Here is a 23675-nt window from a genome sequence, read left to right as displayed (position 1 = left end):
CCGCTCTTTCATTTGAGCCAAAAAAAACATTCATATCTTGTCTGACATCTCTGTTACAAACTCTGGTCATCAACTCTGGTTTTCAGTTGAAATTGGAATTGTTAATTTACACAATAATAGGAGTGCACTGACGATTTTTTCTTAACTCGCAAAAATCTTCAAACAATTTGCTACCGATTGGTGATAAATTTTTTTGGAAATAATGAAATAGGGGGGATAACGCCTTTTTTTCAGGGGTGATTTTTCAAAAATTTATTTTACAAAAAGTACCAACCAGCAAATGTTTTTTATTAGCTCGCAATTTTCGTCAAAACTACTTCAATGAGGAAAAAAATAAAAATTTGGAATATTTGTACATGAGGGGCTAATTGATCGGATCTGAATACTCCGATTTTTTCCAGTGAACGACTCAACGTACATTACAGATGGCGTTATTCTCTGTTTTGTGTTGTGGGAATTGTCAATAAGTCCATGTGTGCTTCTAGAAGAATACAATAATAATAATATACGAAAAAATACAAAAAATTTGGAGTGTTAATCGATGGATAAATGTAATAAAATGAGCTCTTTGGACAAGTTGTGAGGTAAAATTAAAATTTCAACACAAACGAGTGATTATGAAATTGAATATTTTTTTGCATCTAATTTTGTATAATTTTCAGGGGATAAATACAAAAATGAATAAGGATCTAGAATCATTATCATCATCATCGTCATCATCGTCCTATGAATTGGTCAAAGCCGTAAAATCGACAGCCGTTGTAAAGTACACAGCAGTTCAAACACCAGCCACTTTTGCCCAGTTGCAATGTAATACAGATTTGAATCATCCACCAAGCAATTGGCTGAGTAGTTCAGCAGAGAGCTATGGACTGCAGAGTGTATGGTCCACAAACACTGGATTTTCATCTTTTCGAATGGCCCATATGTTTCCTGACTGCGTTGGTGAGGTTGACGTTGTATCAGATGCTGAGAATATTAAAAAATTATTAAAAATGCCGTACAGTCACAGTGTCATTTCGATGATGGTCCATAGAATTGAAAACACACTGCTTCTCGATGATTTTGACATTCATAAATATTTATTGCGCCAGGCTGAAACAGATTGGGAATGGTTGAAGAAATTCTTTTATGAAAATATATTTGAGGACACGAGCGATGACAAGAAGAGTAAATTATTTCACAAGACAACTCATAATAGCCGCAATACACTTCAGCAAAAGAATTTAGTATCAAAATTTCTCTATCATTCACTGGTTCTAGCCGACAATGAATTGCGTAACAATGTCACTACTAACAAGACCAATGACAATATCAATTCCAATAATGCCAATCACAATGATCATGATAGCAGTAAAGATGAAATGAGCATTAATTCAACTTGCCCATTAAGCCTTCAAAGTCTGGAGCCAATGTTACCTGAGCCAACTCGCGAAGATAAATTGCCAGATCCAAATCACAATCACAATTTCACCAGAAATGTTGTATGGACATTTGAGAATATACAAATGCTAATAGGAACGGATATGCCTATATTTGGTGGTCAAACCCATCCATGTATCAGTCTGAGGCTTCGAGATATGAATAAACCTATCAATGTTCTGACTGGTATTGATTACTGGCTCGATAATCTCATGTCCAATGTTCCTGAAGTGGTCATGTGTTATCATTTGGACGGTATTGTTAAAAAATACGAACTCATAAAAACTGAGGACCTCCCTAATCTGGATGATGCTAAATTCAGTCCAAAAGTTATTCGTGATATTGCTCAAAATATATTGAGTTTCTTGAAGAATAATGCAACAAAAGCTGGTCATACATATTGGTTATTCAAAGGTAAAGATGATGATGTAGTCAAACTTTATGATTTAACATCACTGTGCACTGATATTGGCAGCGATGAGCCAGAGCCGGAGACCGAGACGGAGACCGAGACCGAGAGGGAGAGGGAGCCAGAGCCAGATAAAGAACAGAATCCATTTACAGTGCCTGTTGCTATGCTTCTATATCGAGTCGCCAGAAATATGAAATATTCAATGGATCGGCCAACTAGAGGACACAAAGGCACCATCCGAATGCTTCTCACAAATTGCATACAATTATTGAATCGAAAAAAATATCCACAAATTGTTACCTCTGCCCATTACATGCTCTCTGATCTATATGTTCCTGCTGATACAGATCCTGCTAAGCCCATTCTCATGGAAGACGATTATCAAGATGATCCGGCATCAGATTGCAGGAGTACTAGCAGTAATCAGGATGTTAATGATACCACCACAGAATGCCATGACAACAACCATTCTAACGATTCTTTGAATGAACATGACAATATTGAGGAGAATGATGACGGTATGAGTGCCACTGCCAGTGTCAAATCACTAATGCTTGCGCACATGAAAGACCAATCTGAACACGAAGAATCCAAGTACAAACCACCCCCAGTGAGTGGAACTGTTGTTGAACGTTGTCGAATGGCTCTCGATCATGTCTACAATGGATTGCAATGTCTAATATACTTTCCCACAAGTACCTCAGTCCCTGATAATGCTGATAATCATGTGTATAATAATAAATCGGATAATCATCGTCACGATGTCAATGCAACAGTACAACAGGACCACCAAAACATAGCGAAACCATTCGAAGCAATACCAATGCCATATTATCCTCTGGACACAGATAATACTCAGAATAAACAGACTAATAGTGGAGAAATTTCAAATTTGAATAATCGAAAGAAGAGTCAGAAGAAGAGAGTCCGTAGAAATGAAAACAGTTTGACAAATAGCAACAGTAAACCTCATCATCATCATCAGCAGCAGCAGCAGCAGCAGCAGCAGTTGATTATTGATGGACAGTCAACAGAGAATGCCTTGCTATTGTGTCAAAAGACTAAAGTTGAGACATTACCAACTTGGGAAGCACCGAAAAAGACAGATAACCATAGCTGGAAAGCCCATTTGAAAGCCTTGCTCTATGAAAAAGCAGCATTAATATTTGCAGTCCTTGCTGAATACCAATACGCTAGTCCACAATGTAATTACGGTGCTTCTCTCAGATATATCCTCAATGTATTAAAATGTCAAGAAATTTTGGAAATATTCTGTGCTATAAGAAATGATAAATCAACCAGTTATCTACTAGGAAGAGCGGGCGATTGTTGCTTGATGGCTGTTCAAGATTGGCGTAATATTGATAAGCATAGGGAAGCATTTAATAAAAAAGATGACATAGAGGATAAAATTGTTGGAGAAATAACGAGCACTGAGTACTGTTTTGAAGCTTTGAAAAGTATTGAGGATTGTCTATTGGCCTCTTACAAGTCTTATGAAAAAGCTTTGTCTTTGGAACCTCTTGAAATTGATAGAACGAATCTTCTGCGACGAATAGGAAATATTCACAATGAATTAGGAGTATTGTACATGAATCAGGCAAGTACGAGATGTCAGCAGCAGCAACAGCAGCAGCAGCAACAACAACAATCTCAAGATAATAATATTACTATTGACAAAACAACAAGAAACAGCAAGGATTCAGACGATATCAGTTGGCATTTGACACAATCATTGAACCATCTCGAATCGGGTATCAAGGCATTCGAGAGTGTATGCGACGAAGCTAATCTCGCCCTTTTACATTCGAATAAGGGTCGATTGATGCGACTGTGTGCCCATATCAATGTCAATGAACGAATTCAAGAGAGAAATTTCTACAAAAAAGCACTTTGCAGTTATCAAAGGGCTCTCCAGGTGCTAGGTATGAGAAAGACAAACCCTGCGATATGGGATACAGTTAATTGGGATTTATCGACAACTCTCTTCACAATGGCCACACTATTTCAAGATTATCCAACCATTGGTTTCGACAATGAGGAGGAATTGGAGAGAGAAGTTGTTGAAACTCTTCATAAAGCTCTGAAACATTGTGATATTGATACGCCAGGCCCCAAGCAACCTGTTTATCAATTTCGTGGAGCGACGATCCATCATCGACTTGGATCCTTGTATCATCGTATTTACAGGCGACTCGAATCTGATTCCGATTCTATCAAGCGTAAAACACCATTACAACTGAGTAAACTTCATTATGAAAAGGCAGCCAAACTTTTTCTCTCATTGGAACAACCAGTTGAATTTTTAACTGTACAACTTGAACGAGTTGCTCTAGCTGAGTATCAAGCACAAATAGCAACGCTTTTTCAAAATAAATTGAAAGCCTATCAAAATGCTCTCGATTGTATTCTCCAATGTAAAGAAATGTTGGATAAAAATGTGCTTTTGAAGAAGGAACAACAATTACTCATGAATAAGCAGAGTGATTCAGAAGCAGCCCATCGTTCCTCCAATAATTCTCTTACAGAGGAACAGGATCAAAATCAAGAGGAGGAGAAGCTCATACTGTTGCTCGAGCAAAGATTACAATACTGTCTCAAGTCCTTGACCAAATTGTGCCTCGGTAAGAATAACAGCAAGCAGTACCAACATCTAGCTGATGTATATAAACGATGTTACAGTCAGAGTTTGGTGAAATTGGAAAATCGATCGGCCCTATCATTAGTTGATCATATTGCTCATCTTCTTCAGCAGCTTAGTGTCAAGCTCTGTCAAATCCATAATCCTCTTCCATGATAATCATTATATATACACTTGGAGTTGTTACAAAATGAAAACACTACTTTCATCAAGTCTCTATTTTTTTCTTCCATCTCCTGCAGTTAATAATAATAATAATAATAATAATAATAATAATAATAATAATAATAATAATAAACCTTTTGATATCATCATATTTTTTTATTTGACTCTAATTGACTTGCATCTCCTGATAATATTAAAAAAAAAAAAAATGTATTGCAAAATTATTAGCTACGTATTCTTCATCTTTCAGCTGTGATTAATTACGAGTGAATTGTTGAGTTTTTTTAATCTTCATTCTATAACTAAATTAATTGATATGAAAATGATCAATCTGCTTATTACTATCCGGACAAGGAGTTGCGCTTCCGCACCACTTAGTTTCCTTGAGGGAGTGACATGGTTTGCCTCCACGGCGTGCTTTAACGATAATTTTTCGAACTCTTTGCGTTTCACCAACTCCACAACTCCGACTGCATGCACTCCAAGCGGTCCAGTCACTTGATTTGCAATCTCTTGGTGCCCGTCGTTGATGCAATTTTCCTCTCCATTGAATCCCTCGATTTTTAATATGTAATCGGTGATTAACTCGAGGACGATTTGACAGGAATAAACTATTTGTTGGCCGTGATGTGGAATTAACGATTCTCCCTTTGATAATAGGCCTCTTGTTCTGCCGTATCGGAGCTCTCTTTGGTTCCTTGTCCAAATCAAAGTTTCCCTTTAATCTTTCATCGTGTGTATATTTTCCTACTGGAAATTTATTATAAGATGACACAATGCCATCAATTATCGCTGCCTTGGCATTCTCCTCTTTATTATTTCCTATTGTATACTGGGTGCTGTTATTCATCCAATATCTGTGGGAAAATTTTTGCAATGTTGTGATATTTTTGTGGCGACAAAATAATAGCACTTTAATTGTTCAAGTTTGTAGGTCACACTCGGCTCCCGCTCTTAAGCATGTACGTAGGTTCAGAGAAGCAATTGACCTCAATTTACCATGCTTCTTCGTTCAACATTTGTAACTGTTTATTTTCCCATTTCCCTCATTCTTTTGATGATTTTATTAAATGAACAAGTGAATAAAAAACTAAAACAGCCATTACCCGTATTTCTGGTGATCCGCTACTGCAACAACTGTTTTGCTGATTGCTTCATTAACAGGAGAATAACGCGACGAAGCTCCCTCAATACTGACAAATTCCATTTCTACTTGATCTTGATGATAAACACCAGTCAAACTATATTCTTTCAACTGAAAAACCAAAATGAATAAATAATCAATAAAAATGGCCAATTATATTTATCCATACCTTTGTGAAGGTGAGGGTTGCAATTGGTGGTAATCGCGGTAAATTTGGATAGTTGAAACTTGCAGCTGGATGAGCCGGATACCTCGAAGTTATTCGATAAGCTAAATTTTGCGGCCAGCTTCGCTGATGCTGATGCATAGCCGTGAATGTTATGCCCTCATGTGTACCGGCATCCAATGGATCAAGCTGAAATTTATGGCATATTATAGATATTTATTCTTGTAAGGTGAAAAAGAATTTTATTTAATGTGTGAGAACAAACCTCTACAGTAACAGTGTCGATCCAATCGCCATCAATGCATAACTGGAATGAATCCACTCCAATGAACCAGTCAGGACTTGGAGTTATTCGAGAGACAATGCTCACGAGTGTATGATTGCTATCGACAAATGCTCGTGTCGAACTTGTTCCATCACCCCGTAATATACTTAAGCCGCTGAATGAATCGAATACATTAGGATTATTTCCTTCACTGGCTATTCCATTCGTTTCGCCGGTCTCAATATAATGAGCTATTCCGCTATTTAATCGGGTACCCAAACGATAAAGCGAGTACGTTCTATCATGTGTTTGACCTATAATCATCATTATTGAGAATAACATTTCAATATTAATTTAATAAACGCATAAAAGGATAAATGTTGTATAACACAAAACTTACCAATGAGTTTTCCAAATTGTGCCCTCTGATCTGGATAATTTTTTGGAAATCTAATACGCGTCCAATAAGTATCGAGTGTAATTTTATACAGTGCCAAGTTATCCTGGGGTTTATGACTCGCAGAATCGCCACCGCATTGTGAGGAAACTTGCGACAAATGTACGATCGGTAATAATGTAATAATAAGCAGAGAAAAAAAAATTCCCGTTTTTTTACACATCTGGAAATGTTAGTTTGTGATAAAAACAATATATGAACAATGAGAGACCACTGTCTCTTCTTTTTATAATCTCGTCGGATGTTCAGATGTGTTTATGAAATAGACGTATTCAAATACCGTTGCATATACCAATGTTCATATTTACTTGAAGTAAATTTTGTCAAAAATTCGCTTTACATTTTACCCTCAGTTATAGTCACTCTCGTATGTTCGCCATGAGTCCGTTTAAGTATATCCCTCAACGTTGCTATGTCGCTCTCGTTTCTATTCTGGTTTCGACGAAAACATTATGCGTCAGTAAACCCCTCAAGTTAGAGCCGTGAGTCCAATGACTTTTCCGTCTCTCTTTCATCTGCGTTATGTACATCTGTATGTCCTATCGGGGGTTTATATTTAACTCATTTTTCATTTTTTATACTGACTGACTTTTCTATATTCACTTTTTTTTAAACTTGTCGTGAGTAATAGCATTAAATTGAATTTCAGCAAGTCAATCTCAATGGCAATCAATCTTTTTTTTTTGTTGAAAAATTGGCATAGAAACTTTCACATTTTATTAATTGACCGCAAAAACAAATGTCGTTTAATGAAGTTGACTTACAATGAATGACAATGATTTACGCTTGATACAGAAAAGATATTCGTCCCATCGAATATTTGAATTGACTGCAGGAAGAGAACGCAAGCTTTAATATATAGGATATATATTATATTTAGATGATGTCGATCATGCGCTGTATGTACAAGTCTCTACGATGGTGGTTAGTCGATATTTTTTTTCATCTAAACAAAAAACAAAAAAAATAGATTTTTGTGGACCATGCGCTATCTCTTTTGGAGTTAGTTTTTTGGACAGTAGTGTCAGTGTGATCATTCAAAATTGACTTCTCTCTGGGCGGGCGTGGTAAGCAGCTCCACCATACTGCATGCATTTCAAATTTTCTTGACACGTGGCGCGACGCACCAATTTTTTTCGCCCCCCGGACGGGCCGGACGGCAAACAACCGATCATCGGGTCTCTGGGGGTTTGTCCTTTGTCAGTTGGTTGTTGCAGTTGTTGGCCATCAACCGAGCATTGTAAACAACGTGTAAACATCGTCCTTCAAGACTCACGTATGTAATAATGTATTTATAATCATTATTGAATATTCTGTAAACTTTTATTATGTATTTACAGTGTCTCAGATTGTCTGAAGAAATTGAAAAGAAATGATGAAGTACCTTGTAGTTTCATGTGTTTTACTCCTCTCCGTTTGCGGTATTTTTGGAGAAACATGTCAGAAGCCTGAGATTACTGCCTCAGCATATGTAACGGAAGATGCAACAATTCTAACAAATGTTGCATTCACCACTCAGTTTACTTTGAAATGTAGCAATGGCATAAAGGACATTTCACTTTATGCTGAGTGCGAGGGAAAATCTCTACCAGCTGTACGACTCAGTACTGATAACAAATACCAGGTACCAGTCAGTTTTATCACATTTTACAATTTCATGAGTTGTGAATTATGAAAATGAACACGCAATATTTTTATTCAGGTATCGTGGACAGAAGATGTGAAGAAAGTACGCTCCGGCGACTACAGCGTTAAATTATACGACGAGGAGAGTTATGCAGCCCTCCGTAAGGCTATCCGCAACGGGGACGACCCAGAATCTGTCAAGCCTTTGGCAGTTGTGACACTCAATAATCCAGGTGTATATCAAGGACCCTGGATCAATTCCGAATTACTTGCAGTACTTCTCGCTGTTGTTGTATCATATGCAGCCTTTTCGGCAAAATCGAAGCTCTCTGCTTAAAGCCATATTAAGTATTCCAGTGTAAATGAGATTTTTTAATAATTTTATTTAAAATAAAAATGGTGAATTATACTTTATTATTATTTTGGTATGACAATTAGAAAAAAATTACGTTTATCCTTGTGGTGTCTATACTTAGTACAAACTGATTGGGGCCGGATTTCCATAGAGAAATTTCCATGAATTTGGCACCTTAATTTCCGAAATATTGAGAGAAATCCATTTACATGTATAATTCATGAGAGCTATTGCATCCGGTATGTTATCTCCTTCTGAGCAGAATCGAAGGAGAATCGCTGTGGGAATCTCATAGTGATTGAGAAATTGAAACAGCTCAAGAGCGAATCCACCACCAGGTATTTTCACATCTCCTCCCACCCCACATGTATTCGATGTTTTTTCAAGCGCTGTCCACTCTGAATCAGCAATCATTTGACTGAATTTCGACAGAAAACCAGATGTAGCCATGTACCGCATTGGTTCACTTTGAATTTGAGCATCATTTCGTGTGTGAGCCCATCCACTTGTTAAAATAATAACCTGGAAAATTAAAGAATCCCATTATCTAGTCAGACTGGAGATAAAAATGTACATGCAAATTAAGATAAGTTTGTAATTACAAATTCAACTTGGACTAGCATCAAATACCTTATTTATTTGCTGATCTTCAATAAACTGCTTGACAGAATTGAACAAGGCGCTGGGTTTCTTTGTAACAGGTGATCGTATCTGAATTGCAATTAATTTTCTCTCGGAATTGTGATAAATATCACATGAAGTACAAAGTTGCGTGGAATTTGCATTATATGGGTTGCCACCGACAATTGGAATAAAGCAGCAACTCGTTATATGCCCTATTTTTTCTAATTCACCGTTTGAAATTATGAGATCAATGGTTAACTGGGCTACATTTCCCACTGCTACTGCAGGAATTATCAATGTACAATCGTGAAAATTTCCTGTATTTGTCAGTTTTATCATTTTGAATAGTGAAACTTTCAACAAAAGCACTAATCAATTAATATTAATATTATATACATGTATGGTCCTATGAATTACAAAGTCCGTAAAATTTAATCTCATAAGTCTGCAATTCAATATTTTTAACAACTCATCAATGCGGAAGCTTTAAATTCAACGCTCACTTCACACGCAACCGGAATGTGCTTCTTTCACTCATCATTTTTGGTGCAGCAGGACAAGACATACGCATATACAATATCGGGAGAGAGAGAGGTGTGTGTGTACGTTGGATGTATATATATATATATAATAATAATAATAATAATAATGATAATAGTAGATGGTTTACTTATGTTCCCATTTGAGGTTATAGTTGTGTGTATACTAAATTTTCAATAGTGAGTGTTATAAATATGCCATAAAATAAAGGATATAAAATAAATTTTAAAAAAGTGTAGTGTTACAATAATAAAAAAAGACAAAAATGTTGAGTTGTGGTAGAGGAATTGGCCAAATATCACGGATCACCAGACATGCGTATCCCAATTGCATCAAATCGGCAATTTTTGAATTCACTGGAAGTTAGTATTGCTTGAAATTACATCAATTGTCGATAATTTTTTAAATTAACCAATTTATCAATTTATACTAATGGAGGATCAAATGAAATGAATTTTCTAGGGCGTGTGAAGCACGTGAAGAAAAATATCTTAACCTCATCTCCATTTGCATTTTATTATTTTAATTTCTTGATTGAAATTTTTTATTTACAGAAATTGGAAGTCTGAGGCATGCGAGTAACAATAAAATTAATAAGCCTGTGACAAAACAACGGGGCACAACGATTAGAGCTGAAGAATGTGTGCCACCAAAATTTAATGAAAAATCAATGGAGCCTTCGTCGAAAAGCTCCACTAATACATGTCCACCGGAATGCGAAGAAATTTGTGGTAAAATACCACCCAAGGGCCCATCGGAGAATAACAATGCTCCTAAATATTGGAAACACATTATTACGGTCATAATCGTTGCAGGTGTCGCAATCTATACGGTAGTAAATTCTACATTCCTCATCAGATTTTTCGTTGTCAAATTTCCACTATTGTATTAAATCATCACGCCTATTATTTATTTAATTTAATTTTAGTATACCCGTACCGATTGGATGAACCAAGAGAATGAGGGATCAATATTGAAAACTCCCTCAAAAAGTAGGCAATGTTATGATACTTGGAAATAATTCAACAGAGTAGTGGTGCTAATTAATTCATTGATTACAGAGAAAAAGGAGAATGAAAAAGTGAAGAAGACGGTAAAAGCTCGCTATCCAGTCAGTTCAGTTTCACTTCCCACAGATGTTCCCTATTTATTAATTGGAGGAGGAACAGCAGCTTTTTCTGCATTTCGATCGATTAAATCCCGTGACCCAAAAGCTAAGGTATGTCAAAAGTTTATTTCCAGTAATAGAAAATAATTTAATAATTCAATTAGAAGGATTGTCAATGAATGACATTAACAGGTACTTGTGATAACCAACGAGCCAGATCATCCCTATATGAGACCACCGTTATCGAAAGAGTTGTGGTACAACAAAGATAGGGAAACATCAGCACAGTTGACTTTCAGGCAGTGGAATGGTACAGAAAGAAGGTAAGGTATCTCATTCATTATAACGATATGAGAAAGAATGATATGACATAGATAAAACTCTAATGAATTTTATTTTCAGTTTATACTATGAGCCTCCAGAATTCTATGCCAATGTCGATAACCTCATGAAATCAGACAAAGGGGGTGTTGCAGTTGCAACAGGTTGGACGGTCAAAAATATTGATCCTTTCAATAGAATAGCAATACTCGATGATGGCTATGAAATTAAATATGATAAGTGTCTCATTGCCACTGGTACATCGCCAAAGAATCTTTCGATATTTGAAAATGCCGATGAATCAGTTAAATCTAAAGTCATTCCATTCAGGACTAAGGATGATTTTCTAGAACTTGAGGAGAGGCTAGCTGATCCGAAAGTCAAGAATGTCGTTATTGTTGGAGGTGGATTTTTAGGCTCAGAGCTTGCCTGTTCACTCTCACGAAATCTTGAAAATACACAGAAACATGTGTATCAGATTTACAAGGAAAAATTCATAATGGCACAAGTTTTACCAGAGTATTTGAGTGAGTGGACTACAAAGAGATCGACAATGGAGGGAGTAACATGTGTGCCTAATGTTGAGATTGAGAATTATGAAGTGAAAAAAGGACAACTAAATTTAATATTGAATAATGGAAAGACGGTAATCAATTATAATTTTATCATAACAAATGTGTATGTAACAATTTGTCATTTTTTTTTTTTTTTTTAATCGTTAATTTTTACATTTAATATTGAACAGATTGAAGCTGATCAAGTGGTAGTTGCAGTAGGAGTTACCGCTAATACCCAACTCGCTGAGCCATCTAATCTCGAAATTGATCCGGAAACTGGTGGATTTTTGGTAAATGCTGAACTCGAAGCGCGAAGCAATCTTTGGGTAGCTGGTGATGCTGCTTGTTTCTATGATGTAAAGCTTGGTCGAAGACGAGTTGAGCATCATGATCATGCAGTCATTTCTGGAAGACTTGCTGGCGAAAATATGACTGGTGCAGGCAAGCCTTATTTGCATCAATCAATGTTCTGGTCAGACTTGGGCCCAGACGTTGGCTATGAGGCCATTGGAATCGTTGATTCGAGCCTCCCTACCGTTGGTGTATTTGCCAAGGCTGAAGACAAACACAGCAATGTAAAGACAGATACTCAACTGAGCAACGATCAGTCGAAAGACGAAGAAAGTGCTCAAAACATATCACTGACCAATAAGGGAGAACAATCTTCTCCAATAGCTTCGCAAGCTGAACAGGACTATGGCAAAGGAATAATTTTCTATCTCAGGAATGACACTGTCGTAGGCATTGTACTATGGAATATTTTCAACCGTATGTCAGTAGCTCGTCAGGTAAGGCTTCTCAATTATTTCAGTATTATTTATCACCCTTTACAGCTTCGCTACTGATTTCTTCTTCTCCTCCACTTTCTTAAAATTTATTATTAATCATTCATGTTGAAGGTGCTGGCAAGAGGGACGCATTATGAGGATTTAAACGAAATAGCAAAACTCTTTGCCATTCATGAAGAGTAATTGAAATAAAAATGTATAAAAAGAGTTGCAGGACTCATACAAATCCCCTAGGCATTTAATATTTTAAATTAAAGAAAGAAAAGAAAAAGAAAAACTAATTGAAGCTTGAGTTGTGTTATTTGAGTAGTAAAAAATCTATAAAGCGAGAAACTCAAGCAGAGGTGCAGGCAATTGAAGGTCAATTAGGAGTGAGAATCCTCAATCCTCTTCCATGTCCGTGGTTTTGTTTTGATTCAGTGATGAAAGAATTTGGTTTTGATACTTCTGCGACAATCGATCCATGTAACTTATGTAATTCTCGTACTGATAACTACTCAAATCCTGTAAGAAAAATGATAACAAACATAATTATTGATTTTACTTTCAAACAGTAAGAAGGGAAAAAATAATAGTTATGAATTAATCATGGAAACAAAGCAATACTTGCAATGTTTTCCGGCCAATATTTTTTGTCGACGATATCCTGCATGATTTTTGCTTCACAGTGTTGCAACAATGAAATACAATAGTAAACAATGTGATCTGGAGGATATAATATGCATATGGCCAGAAAGTGAATAATTTCCGACCATTCAAGTACTCCCCAAAAACATTGAGACAAAAATCGGTTACAGATCATCCACCATTTAATTCCCCATTCATTCTGGTGAATATAATTAAACAAAGTTAGTCCTCATGAATTAGTTGTTGTAATGGAAAAAATATTCATACCATCATGGCATAGTTGATTTCAGGAAATTCTTGAATCACAATTGAGTCAATTTGCTGAGCCAACACGAATTGCGTCGTCAGAGTTTGAACGGAACTTGCCTTTCCATGGGAAATGCCATGAAAATTCCACATATAAATTGCCGATGGGAATCGCACAATATTCTTCGCAAAATGTTTACATCTGAAACCCATGAAAAATGACAAGTCTATGATGAAAAATTGAAATCTTGATCAATGGTAGTAAAAAAAAAAAAATATCGAAATGAAGATTAAGTTTTCAATCTGAGACATGTCGATGATGATTAAAAGTCTGCTAGAGTCTGTTGTTGAATTATTTTCCAATTGATTCGCGGCTTACTGAGACGCTATCATTACATCAATCTTACCTATCCAAATTACCATCGCAAATGATGAATATTGTTCCGAGAAACCAATCAAACGCCTCGAAATCTTCACTTCTTTGGTATTTTATAAATTTATGTACAGATTCGAAAATGAGCTTTAAATCATCTTTAATGTTCAGTTTATTATTTGAATTTTCCCAGTGATCTTCGGAAAATCTAATAACCAAATTCAGACCAATATCCTCCTCTGGCAACCACTGGTAGCCAGATGGTGTTGATTTAGAATCGTCCCATTTGTACATGTCAATCCATTCAACAGCGGCTATTGCCCTCTCCATTTGATCCAAGAGCATCAAATATGTAGAATGCTATTAAGTGGTGAAAAAGATGATAAATATTTGAATTTTTGCTTATATTATACCAACGACTCTTGGATATTTTATTATTAACAATACCTTCATTGGACCCGGTGAATTTCCATGGGCATTCCTGATCTGCATTACCCATCCACTGTCTCTGAGACCTGGCTTACAATCATGTAGTAATTGTTCAAGCTCCGATGAAGGTGACTCAGATGTTGATGATGAAAAAATCACATCATTATTTTCAAAAAGTGTTGGAGGTGGAAAACTTGAATAGAGTGTGCACTTGTCAGGATTCTCATAATTTGTCAATTTTTCCAATTTATGCCTGATAAAATACGATTTAGATAGGATGCTATTGCGAAGCATACTGCTTTCGTCAATAAGATGAACTTGATGGAACTCCTCAATTTTATTTTCTTCAGTATAATTCTCGCTGTCATTGAATTCTTCATTTCCTTCATCCTGACTGCTATCTTTATACTTTGTAACTTCAATGAGGCAGGACTCTTGAAGTTGAAGGAGTTTTGACTGTAAGTAATAATTTGTCAATTAATGTTATTTGCTTTTGCGACTTGGCTTGATAGTCGCTGCCATGAATACCTGCAAATTATAGCGATTCAGTAAATAAATCAGAATATCAAGATTCCAAATAACAGTTTCTAATGACAAAAGGCTGATGTAGTGGAAGGATGAATCAATTGTGATGGCATGATTAAAAAGTTGACACAAATTTCGGGGATAACCACAATAGTCGTCAGCTGAATCTTCGTCCATCATAAAAATGAGAAAACCTAGAGATAGAAATAAATATATGAAGGAGAAATCCCATTGAAGCATCAGAATGTGTAGATAAATGCGCACATTTTGTATTGTGTGAAAATAGAGAGAGAACATGAATAAATTTTTTAACATGTTCGCAATCTCGTAAGTCCGCTAAATTTTCTTCATTATCCATATTATCATTAATTTCATCCAATAGCATCGATACCGTGTGAGGAACCAGATCGACCATTAATTTGCATCCTGCATCGAAATAACTTACAGAAGAGATGAAGGATATTATTTCATTAGAACTCCAGGAATGTCGAAAAGGATTGATGGAGCCCCTGATTAGTTCCTCAAGTGTTAATTGATTTTTTGTCAATAATTGTAATCCAAGAGGCCAGGCAACAATTTTCAATAGCATCTCCTGTATAGCGCTAAAATTCAATTTTAGAGATAGGTAGAACAGTATTATAGTTATAGAGAAGATAAAAATTGTCATTCATACCTGTCTAAAAGTTGACTGTTGTTTTCATGTCTTATAGAATATTTCTGAATTTTCTTGTAGAAATATTCTATCGAAGGGAACAATTCATTTTCCAACATCTTATAGATAATACTGAAATTTTCTATAATATGAAAGAGTTTGCCAACCAGTTCAAGTATTTGGATAACATGATCAATATTCATAAGGGCTATCGGTTGTCGTAGAAGAGTAGATGTGTAATTTAAAAAACTTGCGGCTGGAGTAGCCGAGTAAGAGCATGAATTCAATTCGTCAGGAGAAGTACATCGATATTGAGATGTAAAAAATGACAGTCCATCGCCAGAGTCAAGCATGAAATTGATCAAATCAATGGTATGTGGCCACAAATTTCCATTATTCTCAGCAATGAAATTCTTGAGGGGAATGAGGGCGGCATTACCAACACTGGAATCGAACAAACATGTTGGCCGATCGAGCATAAGTTTCAAGGCATGTTGAGAACCATTATAAATTGTTTTCGGAATTGTTGATGTAGCCAATGAATTGAGTGAATTGATCAAGGCAAGTGTAAAATTTCCAGATGATAATGGCAAATCTATACTGTAACCAAGAGCCATATTCGATGAGGCTCCATTGAAACAGTTATTTATTTGAGCCATAAAATTGAGACAATGCAAATACGTTATTGTTTCAACAGTATCTCCTGATATATATACTGAACGAGACATCGATTGAATTACATCGTCTTTTATTGAATATGCAAATGCACCATTAAATGTTGCTTGTTCCAGGCCCTTTTGTACAATTTCACATACTGTCTGAAGTAAAATGGGCGATTTCGATACAGCAGAAATAAAAAATTTTCTCGTTCCAACACTATAAATCCATTTTTCACTCCAATTAGCATGAGGTTCGAGGACAGAGACAAGATTCAATGGACTGAGATTCTTGCAGTGTGAATTTTTCTTATTCTCATTGTACATCAATAAAACAAAAAATTGATCAATCATTTCCTCCATTGTCCTATCAATGATTCTCATATTCTTCAACATTTCTTTGTGAAATCTAACAATAACGTGGAGTATTCGCAATAATTTTTCATGAATAAATATTTTGAAATTAATGCCAGTGCCGAAGTTTGGAAGACTCTCGTGAGATTTTTCCGAGCGGTATTCCGCTTCAAAAGCATTTATAAGGTTTGTATATACGTCATGAGAACGAGGACTATTGAGGAGTTTTGCATGAATGCGAAGACTGGCTTCGAAAACCGCCTTGGTCGTGTCAGCTATACCATCCTTCAATAATTTCAATAGCTGTTCAAATGCTTCGCTATTGCAATTATTCGATAAATCACTTTCAAATAAAGTTTCAAATCCACCGAGTCTCACGTGGACCGGTTTGTCCATAGAAATTTCATCAAAAATCGTGAATAAATTATTGCCCTCCATCTGAGATGATGATGGTAGTAGAGGGCCACCATCCCAATTTTCACTCAAATCATCACTCCTGTACGATTGAAAATTCTCCTCGATATTCTCCAAATTCACGTTACCTTGTATGGTGTCATCATCACCATTATCATTATCCGTTGTATTCTTCATTTTCTTTAAAGCAGCAATTATTTCACCAATTTCACGAGATTTCACCATCTCATTGGCAATTAATTGTAAAATAATTTTCGTCTCATTCCCTTCCGATTCTTTCCTCTCTCTCGCCCCTTCACCCCTCCCGTCATTTAATTTTTTTTCAATATCATCATTAAATCGTTCTTTAATGTATTTCTTCACCCACTTACGTAGTGACATATTCATTTCTGACATTCTATCAGTAGTATTTTTATTATTACACATAAAACAACATTGACACTTATGAATTGTAGGGTTTGTATATCTCTTGAAGTGATTTCGTTGCCATGGTAATAGATATTCTAGCCATAAAAATATCCTTCATAATATTCATTTATGGAAATTTATTCAAGAATCATAACAATAATCCTGCTAAATAAACGATAATAAGAGAACAAATAAAAATATATAAAAACAATAGCTTGTGAAATTTTTCATAAATACTCTCGTGGAGGAACTAATATTTGTGGTCGAATTGCGCGAAGTCCATAGATTCCACCTTGGAGTGCGCAGACCCGGGCAATGCCACATTTGATGAGGAAATCTGCAAACTAGAAGAATAAACACACACAAAATGTAAATATTGGAAATAAAAAACAAAAAAAAATAAATAAAAACAGAGAAAAAACGCCAATTACCAATGTATTATTCTGATCATGAGGTCCAATTATAACGACAATCTTGTTATTCGTCTCAGTCAGTACCATTGCTTGAGGTCCAAGAGTATCAATTTGAGTATGAGATAATTGAACACTTGTAAAAGGTATATTTATACTATTTGGAACTGCTCCTCTTTCAAATTGAATACTATTCCTTATGTCAACAGTGAGAAGATGTGAATTCTCTTTACTCTGATCAAACAACTGTATATAATCTTTAATACTGATTCTCGGCAATTTTTCAGTTCCTGGCTCGGGCTCATGCCAATTGGATGCCTTGGACTGATCAAACTGATGTTTTCGATATGTAATACTCGATGGGGTATTTTGATACATTGCCATAGAGTCTTTGACACAGAGTTCAATATCAATTTCAGGTAGATCAGAAAATAATAAAATGCACTCATTGAAGCCAGATACGAGGAGTGAGTCTCGGAGTTGTTTGAGTATTGCAAGCCCAACCATAAGGGGAAAAGAGGAATCACCGAGTAATAGTTTATCCCAGAGATGGAGTATTTTGTGAAGTGGAAATACATGTGAAAACATTGTTAAAAACCAAGGGATGGCAAATAATTCTGGAACGAAATTAATCGATCGCAAATGATTGGCCAAATAGGGATCGTGAAAAGCAATTATTTGTGAAAATTTGGCTAAATATTCTTGGATCACAGCACTGTTGTCTTTCAAGAAAAATTTATGAAGATATTTTGGTATGAATGCAGAGAGACAGGCAAATGCCCGGGCTTCATTGTTAAAATTTAGGTATAGAAATGGTGCTGTCAAAGAATCTAGACCCTGCCAATAAACATAGTGAGGATTATCTCTGACCCAGGCTTTCAATAATCGTTGGAGTCTCTCATGACCGGCTCCAGATGATAAAAGCTCACTGTACTGATGACATCTCGGGATATCTACTTCAATTTGTCGGTCCGTGTGTGTTGGTGTTTCTTTATCAATGGCATCATAACGTTTTTCAATATCTCCAGTGATGCCCAGCAGAGCTGCCCATACAGCTCCTCTCACTGGAGGAGGAATATCTTTGTGAGCCTCACGAATGATGGCTATTCTTGTTATGGGATAAATTTTCAATAGCCTATCGAATAGAACAATCCTGTAAAATTGATATTCAGTGTCCCTCTCTCTTATTACCAATGGCAATTGAGAGGATGTTTCAGTCAAATCATCCTGGGCTTTGACATGCATTTGACTCGTCAGACGTGGACAATTGGCAATGTATGGAATGTGTGATAAACGCTGTCTCAATGTATCCAAAGGCACTTTAATAACTCGTAAATCTAATAAGCAAGCTGTATCTCTCCGACCGAACATTTGTCCCAGTAGAATTATCAAGTTTGGAATTGAAAGTATTGGTGGTCTTGAGCGTATCAATCCATTTTTTTTCAATTCTACTGTCATATCACCACCAGCTAGTTGCCACAAATAATAGAGTTGTTCCATATTTCGAACGATAATATTTTTGTACATACTCTCCTCATATTTTTTCATATTATCTTGGGTGAATCTGTCAAACAATGCCAACTTGAGGAGTTCCCTGGGCGATTTTCGTTGTGAAGCTCGTACTTGTAGACAACAATCGACAAAATCTCTTACATCTTGTGGTATTTTTTTGAATGTATTGTATCTATCGCACTCTCTAGCTAAATGTTCGAAAACACTATTTTGACTTTGAAGAAGGCTCAATATTTTCCACAAACCCTGATGAAGTTTTATACCAGGCCATATGCTCTTTTCAAGTAATAATTCGCTAATTATTATTCCCAATGACCACGAGTCTACTTTACAGCTGCTTTCATCTGTTGAATTCAAAAAGACTTCTGGAGCTGTATATTTTGGATACCTCAAACAAATAAATTGTCTACCATTATTGTCCATTATCTTGTGATGATTAATGAAGATTTAATAAAGAAATTAAAATAACAAATTATAGAAATACCCGATTGGAAATGGAACATTTTTTCCTCTGTCAGTCATGTAGTATAGTCCATAATTGTATAATTGAACATCGCCATTCTCCTTGATTAAAATATTATCAGGACTGAGATGCCGATGAACCAGGCCAAATTGATGAATGTAACTCAGTCCAGATAATATTTCATAAGCTATTTTCACGATATCACTGATTGATCTTGTTTTTTCATTACAACATTCAAGGGGCGTACCACTGTATTCGGCAACTACTACAGTTCGTTCATGTTTACCCCTAATGATATCTACGTACGGTGAGAGATTAGGATGCTCCAGATTTTTTAAAAATTGTGATTTTCCATATATTGTTATAGAATTGGGAGTGAGAGGTAGGCCATTACTTCCACAAACTTCACTTGGATGACTTTGAGCAAAAAAAGTCATGCCTCCCAAACATCGCTCTTCCTTTTCTAATATTGCAGTAGGACTCATTCTAATAAAATTATAGTAATGTTCATCAGTCGATGAGGTCGATGACTACAAATACAATTAAAAAGGGTTATGTCAACTGTTTGAAGTGTGCCCACTGTGTTATATACACTCCTCCGGCTCTATATACTATGTATACTACATATATACAACCCCCATATATGTATGGAGGGAGTGGCGTGTTATCTATCTCGCCCCCCATATGTAGCGAGCTCTTTGACGCATGCGCCCGGTTCATTTGAATGCAATATATGTATATATAAAGAGAGAGAGAAAAGAAAGGTAAAAAGCATCTGCCCCAAAGCGTCCTACCCCTTGTTGTATGTGTGGCGCATTCGGCGTCCGTTTCTGCTTTTTACGTACATTAGAATCTGACAAAGTACGTACCCCCAGAGTATTTATCTCAAAGTATATATTACAAAATCTAGCATTTCGGCATAAGAAAATCAACATCAATTCCATTTTCATTCATTTGTTTTTTTTAAACGTTTTGTATTAAAATTCTTCACCCCTGTGGTTCTTTTGTGCGAAAAGAAAAGAAGCCAAACATCACCGGCTTATTTCATATACAACTACATAGTATTGATTCCAATGCCAACTTGTGTGCATGATATTGCCATCGAAGATAAGATATATTAAAATTTCACAATATTTTTCTCTATTATTTCAACAAAATTTTGTGATTTTAGATCAGAGGTGAATAATAAGAAATTGATAAACGATGACTCGGCCAGATTTAGACAAAACAGATAGTAACAACGCAGATAAAAAGGAAATTGCTGATGAAGAGAGAGAAAAAATGTTGAATGAGGAGAATGAGAAACACAAGGGGGCTGAAGCGGCGACGATATCCCCCCCGTCGTTGTCGTCTAATACTGATGTTGAACCACGTAAGAAAAAAATACCCATTGGTGGAATAAAAATGCCAGGCTTTTGTCGACCTAAGAGTAAGGAGGAATTTCCAAGAGATGAAAGTGGAGAGCAGCAGGCAGTTGAAGAAAGTGAAGTGGGAATTTTGGATGCTATGAGACGGCCTCTGGTCAACGTACTGGCTAGCATTAAGAAAAGTCGACCCGATGGAGAATTGTCTGCAGAACTGGCCAGTGTTGAGACACTCGATGGTAGTGTGGGAGAAAAGATAATAATAAATGATACAGCACCGCCAGCAATAACGGAAGACGGTATGGAAACTGTGAGATTGGATGGTGATCCTGATGGAGGTGAATTCAACGAGGAAAAAATGAATCCACAAAAGCCTGGGCCCCTCCAAGTTTTGATATCCACTGCACGACGAAATCATCTTGTTACTGGCGTTATTCTTGGAGTTTTGCTGATAGTTATCATAATAATTACAGTGGCATGTGCTGGTCCTCGTAGAATGATTGTTCAACCACTACTCAAGGATGGAAAATATATGGAAGCAGTAACATCGTGTGGCCTGGTACAGGGAATACTCGAGGATGGGGGTTTTGCATTTCGCGGTATACCCTATGCTCTACCACCAGTCAATAGCTTGAGATGGAGATCTGCACAACCTATCAATCGTATTGAATACTGTTGGAATGGAACTTACCTTGCACATAATTCATCCAATTCATGCTGGCAACGCGATGCTCTAGGCAACGCCGGAGGCGATGAAGATTGTTTATACCTGGATGTTTTCACCCCACAGGTGAGATATGATACTCCACTACCTGTGGTCGTTATGATTGGCGCTGAAACACTCAGCGGTGGTTCGCCAGGTGTTATGCAACCATCGGCAAAGTTAGCTAGAGTTAGAGATATGGTATTTGTCAGGCCAAATTTTCGTCTCGGAATATTCGGTTTCTTATCAGCAAAAGCACTCTCAAGGTCAACTCATTTACCAACCTCGGGAAATTACGCCCTATCAGATATCATTGTGGCACTGAAATGGGTTCAGTTGAATATTCAAAATTTTGGTGGTGATGAGAAATCAGTTACAATTTGGGGTCATCGGGCGGGAGGTACCCTCGTTACATGTCTCTTGGCAGCGACACATCCGATAAAAAATTTATTTTCAAGAGCTTGGATATCGAGCCCTAGTGTAGCATTGCCGACGAAAAATCTGGAAATATCGGAAAAACTTTCTGAGCCTTTTCTCAATGCTGTACGATGCAACGATGCTGCCTGTTTGAGAAATAAAACTCCTCAAGAGTTAATTAATGCCGAACCGTCCAGTTGGTATAACACTTCTGAAAATTCACAACTTCCAGCTGGTCAAGCTGATAAAAATCCCAGTAACAGACACGAATGGCTCGTTATAGATGGGGCTATAATCCCCGAAAATGTTTATGATACATTTAAACATGTGGGAACTCCTGTTAAAGTTGTCATGGGAACTACTGTACATTCAGCAGCACCCCATTCACATTGGAAAAATCTCAATGGTAGCATGGATCATTTGCAAATCGAGAAAAGTGTCAATGAATCGTTATTGGGGAAGATAGGACTTTCAGACGAGGTAGTCAAACGTTACAATGCCACTCTCCATGGTCTCGCCACCATAATTACTGAAATTCGCGTACTCTGTCCGATCTACAACTTGACTAATATGGTACCCCCCAATAATATATCATTTTATATCGCAACTCAGCCTCGTTGGGGCCAGCTCGCTGATGCCGATAGTGATGTTGCCGCAATTCTTGGTTCTTACACTCTTTTCACACCCGAAGAAAAACGTCATCAATCGGCTATTCAGCAGTTATTCAATCAGTTTGTTTGGCACAATCGCATAATAGATGCAGCTAAAGAGATAACCTACGGTTATAATAACCATCATAATTATAGTCAAAATGCTCGAAAAATTATTGTTGTTGGACAGGACATTCTCCCTCAACATGGCTATCCCAATTGCGATTATTGGATTAAAAATAATCTTGTTCCCAAATATGCACGAATTGATTAGATACATTAGTTTTTTTGTTTGCTTCTTCACTGCTCATCACTCAATTCAAACTATCCTCCAAATACAATAACCATCATTTTAATATCTGCCAAGACTGACGTTTCTTTTACCATGAAAAGACTGATTTCGTCTATGAGATGACCAGTATTGAACATTTCTCCAACACATTTCTCTAGATATCTTCGATATATTTTTTCATCATTCACCTATTTATCTATTTATTTATTTATTTATCTAATTACTAATCATTTGATTCATTCAAGTATCCCATATCGGCGATTCATACGCCATATCTTGGATAGACTGCTATAGTATATTAGGTGAGCATTGTAAAATCGATAATTTATGAATTCACACATCATTCTACATTATGTGATTTCCCACAGCTTTATATCACAATTATTTGTATATTAGGCATAATTACGATACCTATGATAATCTTAGGATAAAGTGTAATGCGATTTTTTTACGATTCTTACAATGAATGGTCTTAAAAGTCCCGATATGTATAATAAAAAATATAAATGAAAATAAATGAGAGTATCAATTCTTTAAATATTAAGCTTGATAAAAACTGAGATGGGAGCAGTCTGACGAGAGAGACGTG

The 23675-nt window shown here is 36.4% G+C and overlaps 8 protein-coding genes across 13 annotated transcripts in view; 4 read left to right on the top strand and 4 right to left on the bottom strand.

The window, feature by feature from the left end:
• Nucleotides 1-4688, top strand: part of LOC107042551 (erythroid differentiation-related factor 1) — a 5339-nt gene extending 651 nt beyond the window's left edge. For 2 of the 3 annotated variants that reach the window (XM_015263616.2, XM_015263617.2), the window contains exons 2-3: nucleotides 402-584; nucleotides 663-4688. In XM_015263616.2, the coding sequence (XP_015119102.1) occupies nucleotides 678-4631 (3954 nt within the window). In that variant the 5' untranslated portion in view covers nucleotides 402-584; nucleotides 663-677 and the 3' untranslated portion in view covers nucleotides 4632-4688. The remainder of the gene's footprint in view (nucleotides 1-401; nucleotides 585-662) is intronic. The other variant, XM_015263618.2, reaches the window with a different exon arrangement.
• A 97-nt stretch (nucleotides 4689-4785) lies between these two features.
• On the bottom strand, nucleotides 4786-7793 carry LOC107042558. Of its 2 annotated transcripts, none has more exons than XM_015263632.2 (6): nucleotides 7013-7793; nucleotides 6616-6835; nucleotides 6216-6529; nucleotides 5954-6139; nucleotides 5747-5895; nucleotides 4786-5497 (listed from the first exon to the last, which is right to left on the bottom strand). In XM_015263632.2, the coding sequence occupies exons 2-6, from the start codon at nucleotides 6833-6835 to the stop codon at nucleotides 4948-4950; spliced, it is 1419 nt and encodes a 472-aa protein (XP_015119118.1). In that variant the 5' UTR covers nucleotides 7013-7793; the 3' UTR covers nucleotides 4786-4947. The 2 variants fall into 2 exon arrangements, with proteins under 2 accessions (XP_015119118.1, XP_015119117.1); XM_015263631.2 differs by having other exon boundaries at nucleotides 6616-7211; nucleotides 7437-7793.
• Nucleotides 7624-8712, top strand: LOC107042567 (translocon-associated protein subunit delta). The gene is made up of 3 exons (XM_015263650.2): nucleotides 7624-7948; nucleotides 8013-8296; nucleotides 8375-8712. Exons 2-3 carry the CDS (start codon nucleotides 8045-8047, stop codon nucleotides 8633-8635), a joined length of 513 nt encoding a protein of 170 aa, XP_015119136.1. The 5' UTR covers nucleotides 7624-7948; nucleotides 8013-8044; the 3' UTR covers nucleotides 8636-8712.
• LOC107042566 (proteasome assembly chaperone 2) lies at nucleotides 8690-9841 on the bottom strand. Its single transcript, XM_015263649.2, has 2 exons — nucleotides 9284-9841; nucleotides 8690-9175 (listed from the first exon to the last, which is right to left on the bottom strand). Exons 1-2 carry the CDS (start codon nucleotides 9614-9616, stop codon nucleotides 8771-8773), a joined length of 738 nt encoding a protein of 245 aa, XP_015119135.1. The 5' UTR covers nucleotides 9617-9841; the 3' UTR covers nucleotides 8690-8770.
• On the top strand, nucleotides 8779-15109 carry LOC107042555 (apoptosis-inducing factor 1, mitochondrial). The gene is made up of 8 exons (XM_015263623.2): nucleotides 8779-10179; nucleotides 10372-10649; nucleotides 10746-10809; nucleotides 10879-11036; nucleotides 11118-11248; nucleotides 11328-11892; nucleotides 11992-12591; nucleotides 12703-15109. Exons 1-8 carry the CDS (start codon nucleotides 10083-10085, stop codon nucleotides 12772-12774), a joined length of 1965 nt encoding a protein of 654 aa, XP_015119109.1. The 5' UTR covers nucleotides 8779-10082; the 3' UTR covers nucleotides 12775-15109.
• Nucleotides 11973-17313, bottom strand: LOC107042552 (protein broad-minded). Of its 2 annotated transcripts, XM_015263620.2 has the most exons (8): nucleotides 15465-17313; nucleotides 15056-15393; nucleotides 14795-14985; nucleotides 14285-14722; nucleotides 13872-14197; nucleotides 13486-13666; nucleotides 13198-13417; nucleotides 11973-13095 (listed from the first exon to the last, which is right to left on the bottom strand). In XM_015263620.2, the coding sequence occupies exons 1-8, from the start codon at nucleotides 17291-17293 to the stop codon at nucleotides 13085-13087; spliced, it is 3534 nt and encodes a 1177-aa protein (XP_015119106.1). In that variant the 5' UTR covers nucleotides 17294-17313; the 3' UTR covers nucleotides 11973-13084. The 2 variants fall into 2 exon arrangements, with proteins under 2 accessions (XP_015119106.1, XP_015119105.1); XM_015263619.2 differs by having other exon boundaries at nucleotides 11973-13417.
• Nucleotides 17314-17317: 4 nt separating this feature from the next.
• LOC107042554 (TBC domain-containing protein kinase-like protein) lies at nucleotides 17318-20244 on the bottom strand. 2 transcript variants are annotated; one of them, XM_015263621.2, is made up of 3 exons: nucleotides 19682-20244; nucleotides 17707-19585; nucleotides 17318-17619 (listed from the first exon to the last, which is right to left on the bottom strand). In XM_015263621.2, exons 1-3 carry the CDS (start codon nucleotides 20143-20145, stop codon nucleotides 17503-17505), a joined length of 2460 nt encoding a protein of 819 aa, XP_015119107.1. In that variant the 5' UTR covers nucleotides 20146-20244; the 3' UTR covers nucleotides 17318-17502. The 2 variants fall into 2 exon arrangements, with proteins under 2 accessions (XP_015119107.1, XP_015119108.1); XM_015263622.2 differs by having other exon boundaries at nucleotides 17417-17619; nucleotides 17707-19541; nucleotides 19682-19790.
• Nucleotides 20245-20455: 211 nt separating this feature from the next.
• Nucleotides 20456-23564, top strand: LOC107042575 (neurotactin). The gene is made up of 2 exons (XM_015263671.1): nucleotides 20456-20521; nucleotides 20832-23564. The coding sequence occupies exon 2, from the start codon at nucleotides 20864-20866 to the stop codon at nucleotides 23066-23068; it is 2205 nt and encodes a 734-aa protein (XP_015119157.1). The 5' UTR covers nucleotides 20456-20521; nucleotides 20832-20863; the 3' UTR covers nucleotides 23069-23564.
• The last annotated feature ends 111 nt before the right edge of the window (nucleotides 23565-23675 follow it).

The sequence above is a fragment of the Diachasma alloeum genome, unplaced genomic scaffold (genome assembly GCF_001412515.2).
Source record: "Diachasma alloeum isolate Michigan unplaced genomic scaffold, Dall2.0 Dall_scaffold_00494, whole genome shotgun sequence".
Lineage (NCBI taxonomy): Eukaryota > Metazoa > Arthropoda > Insecta > Hymenoptera > Braconidae > Diachasma > Diachasma alloeum.
Note: the sequence above shows the minus strand (reverse complement) of the source record. Positions and strands in the feature narration are given on the sequence as shown.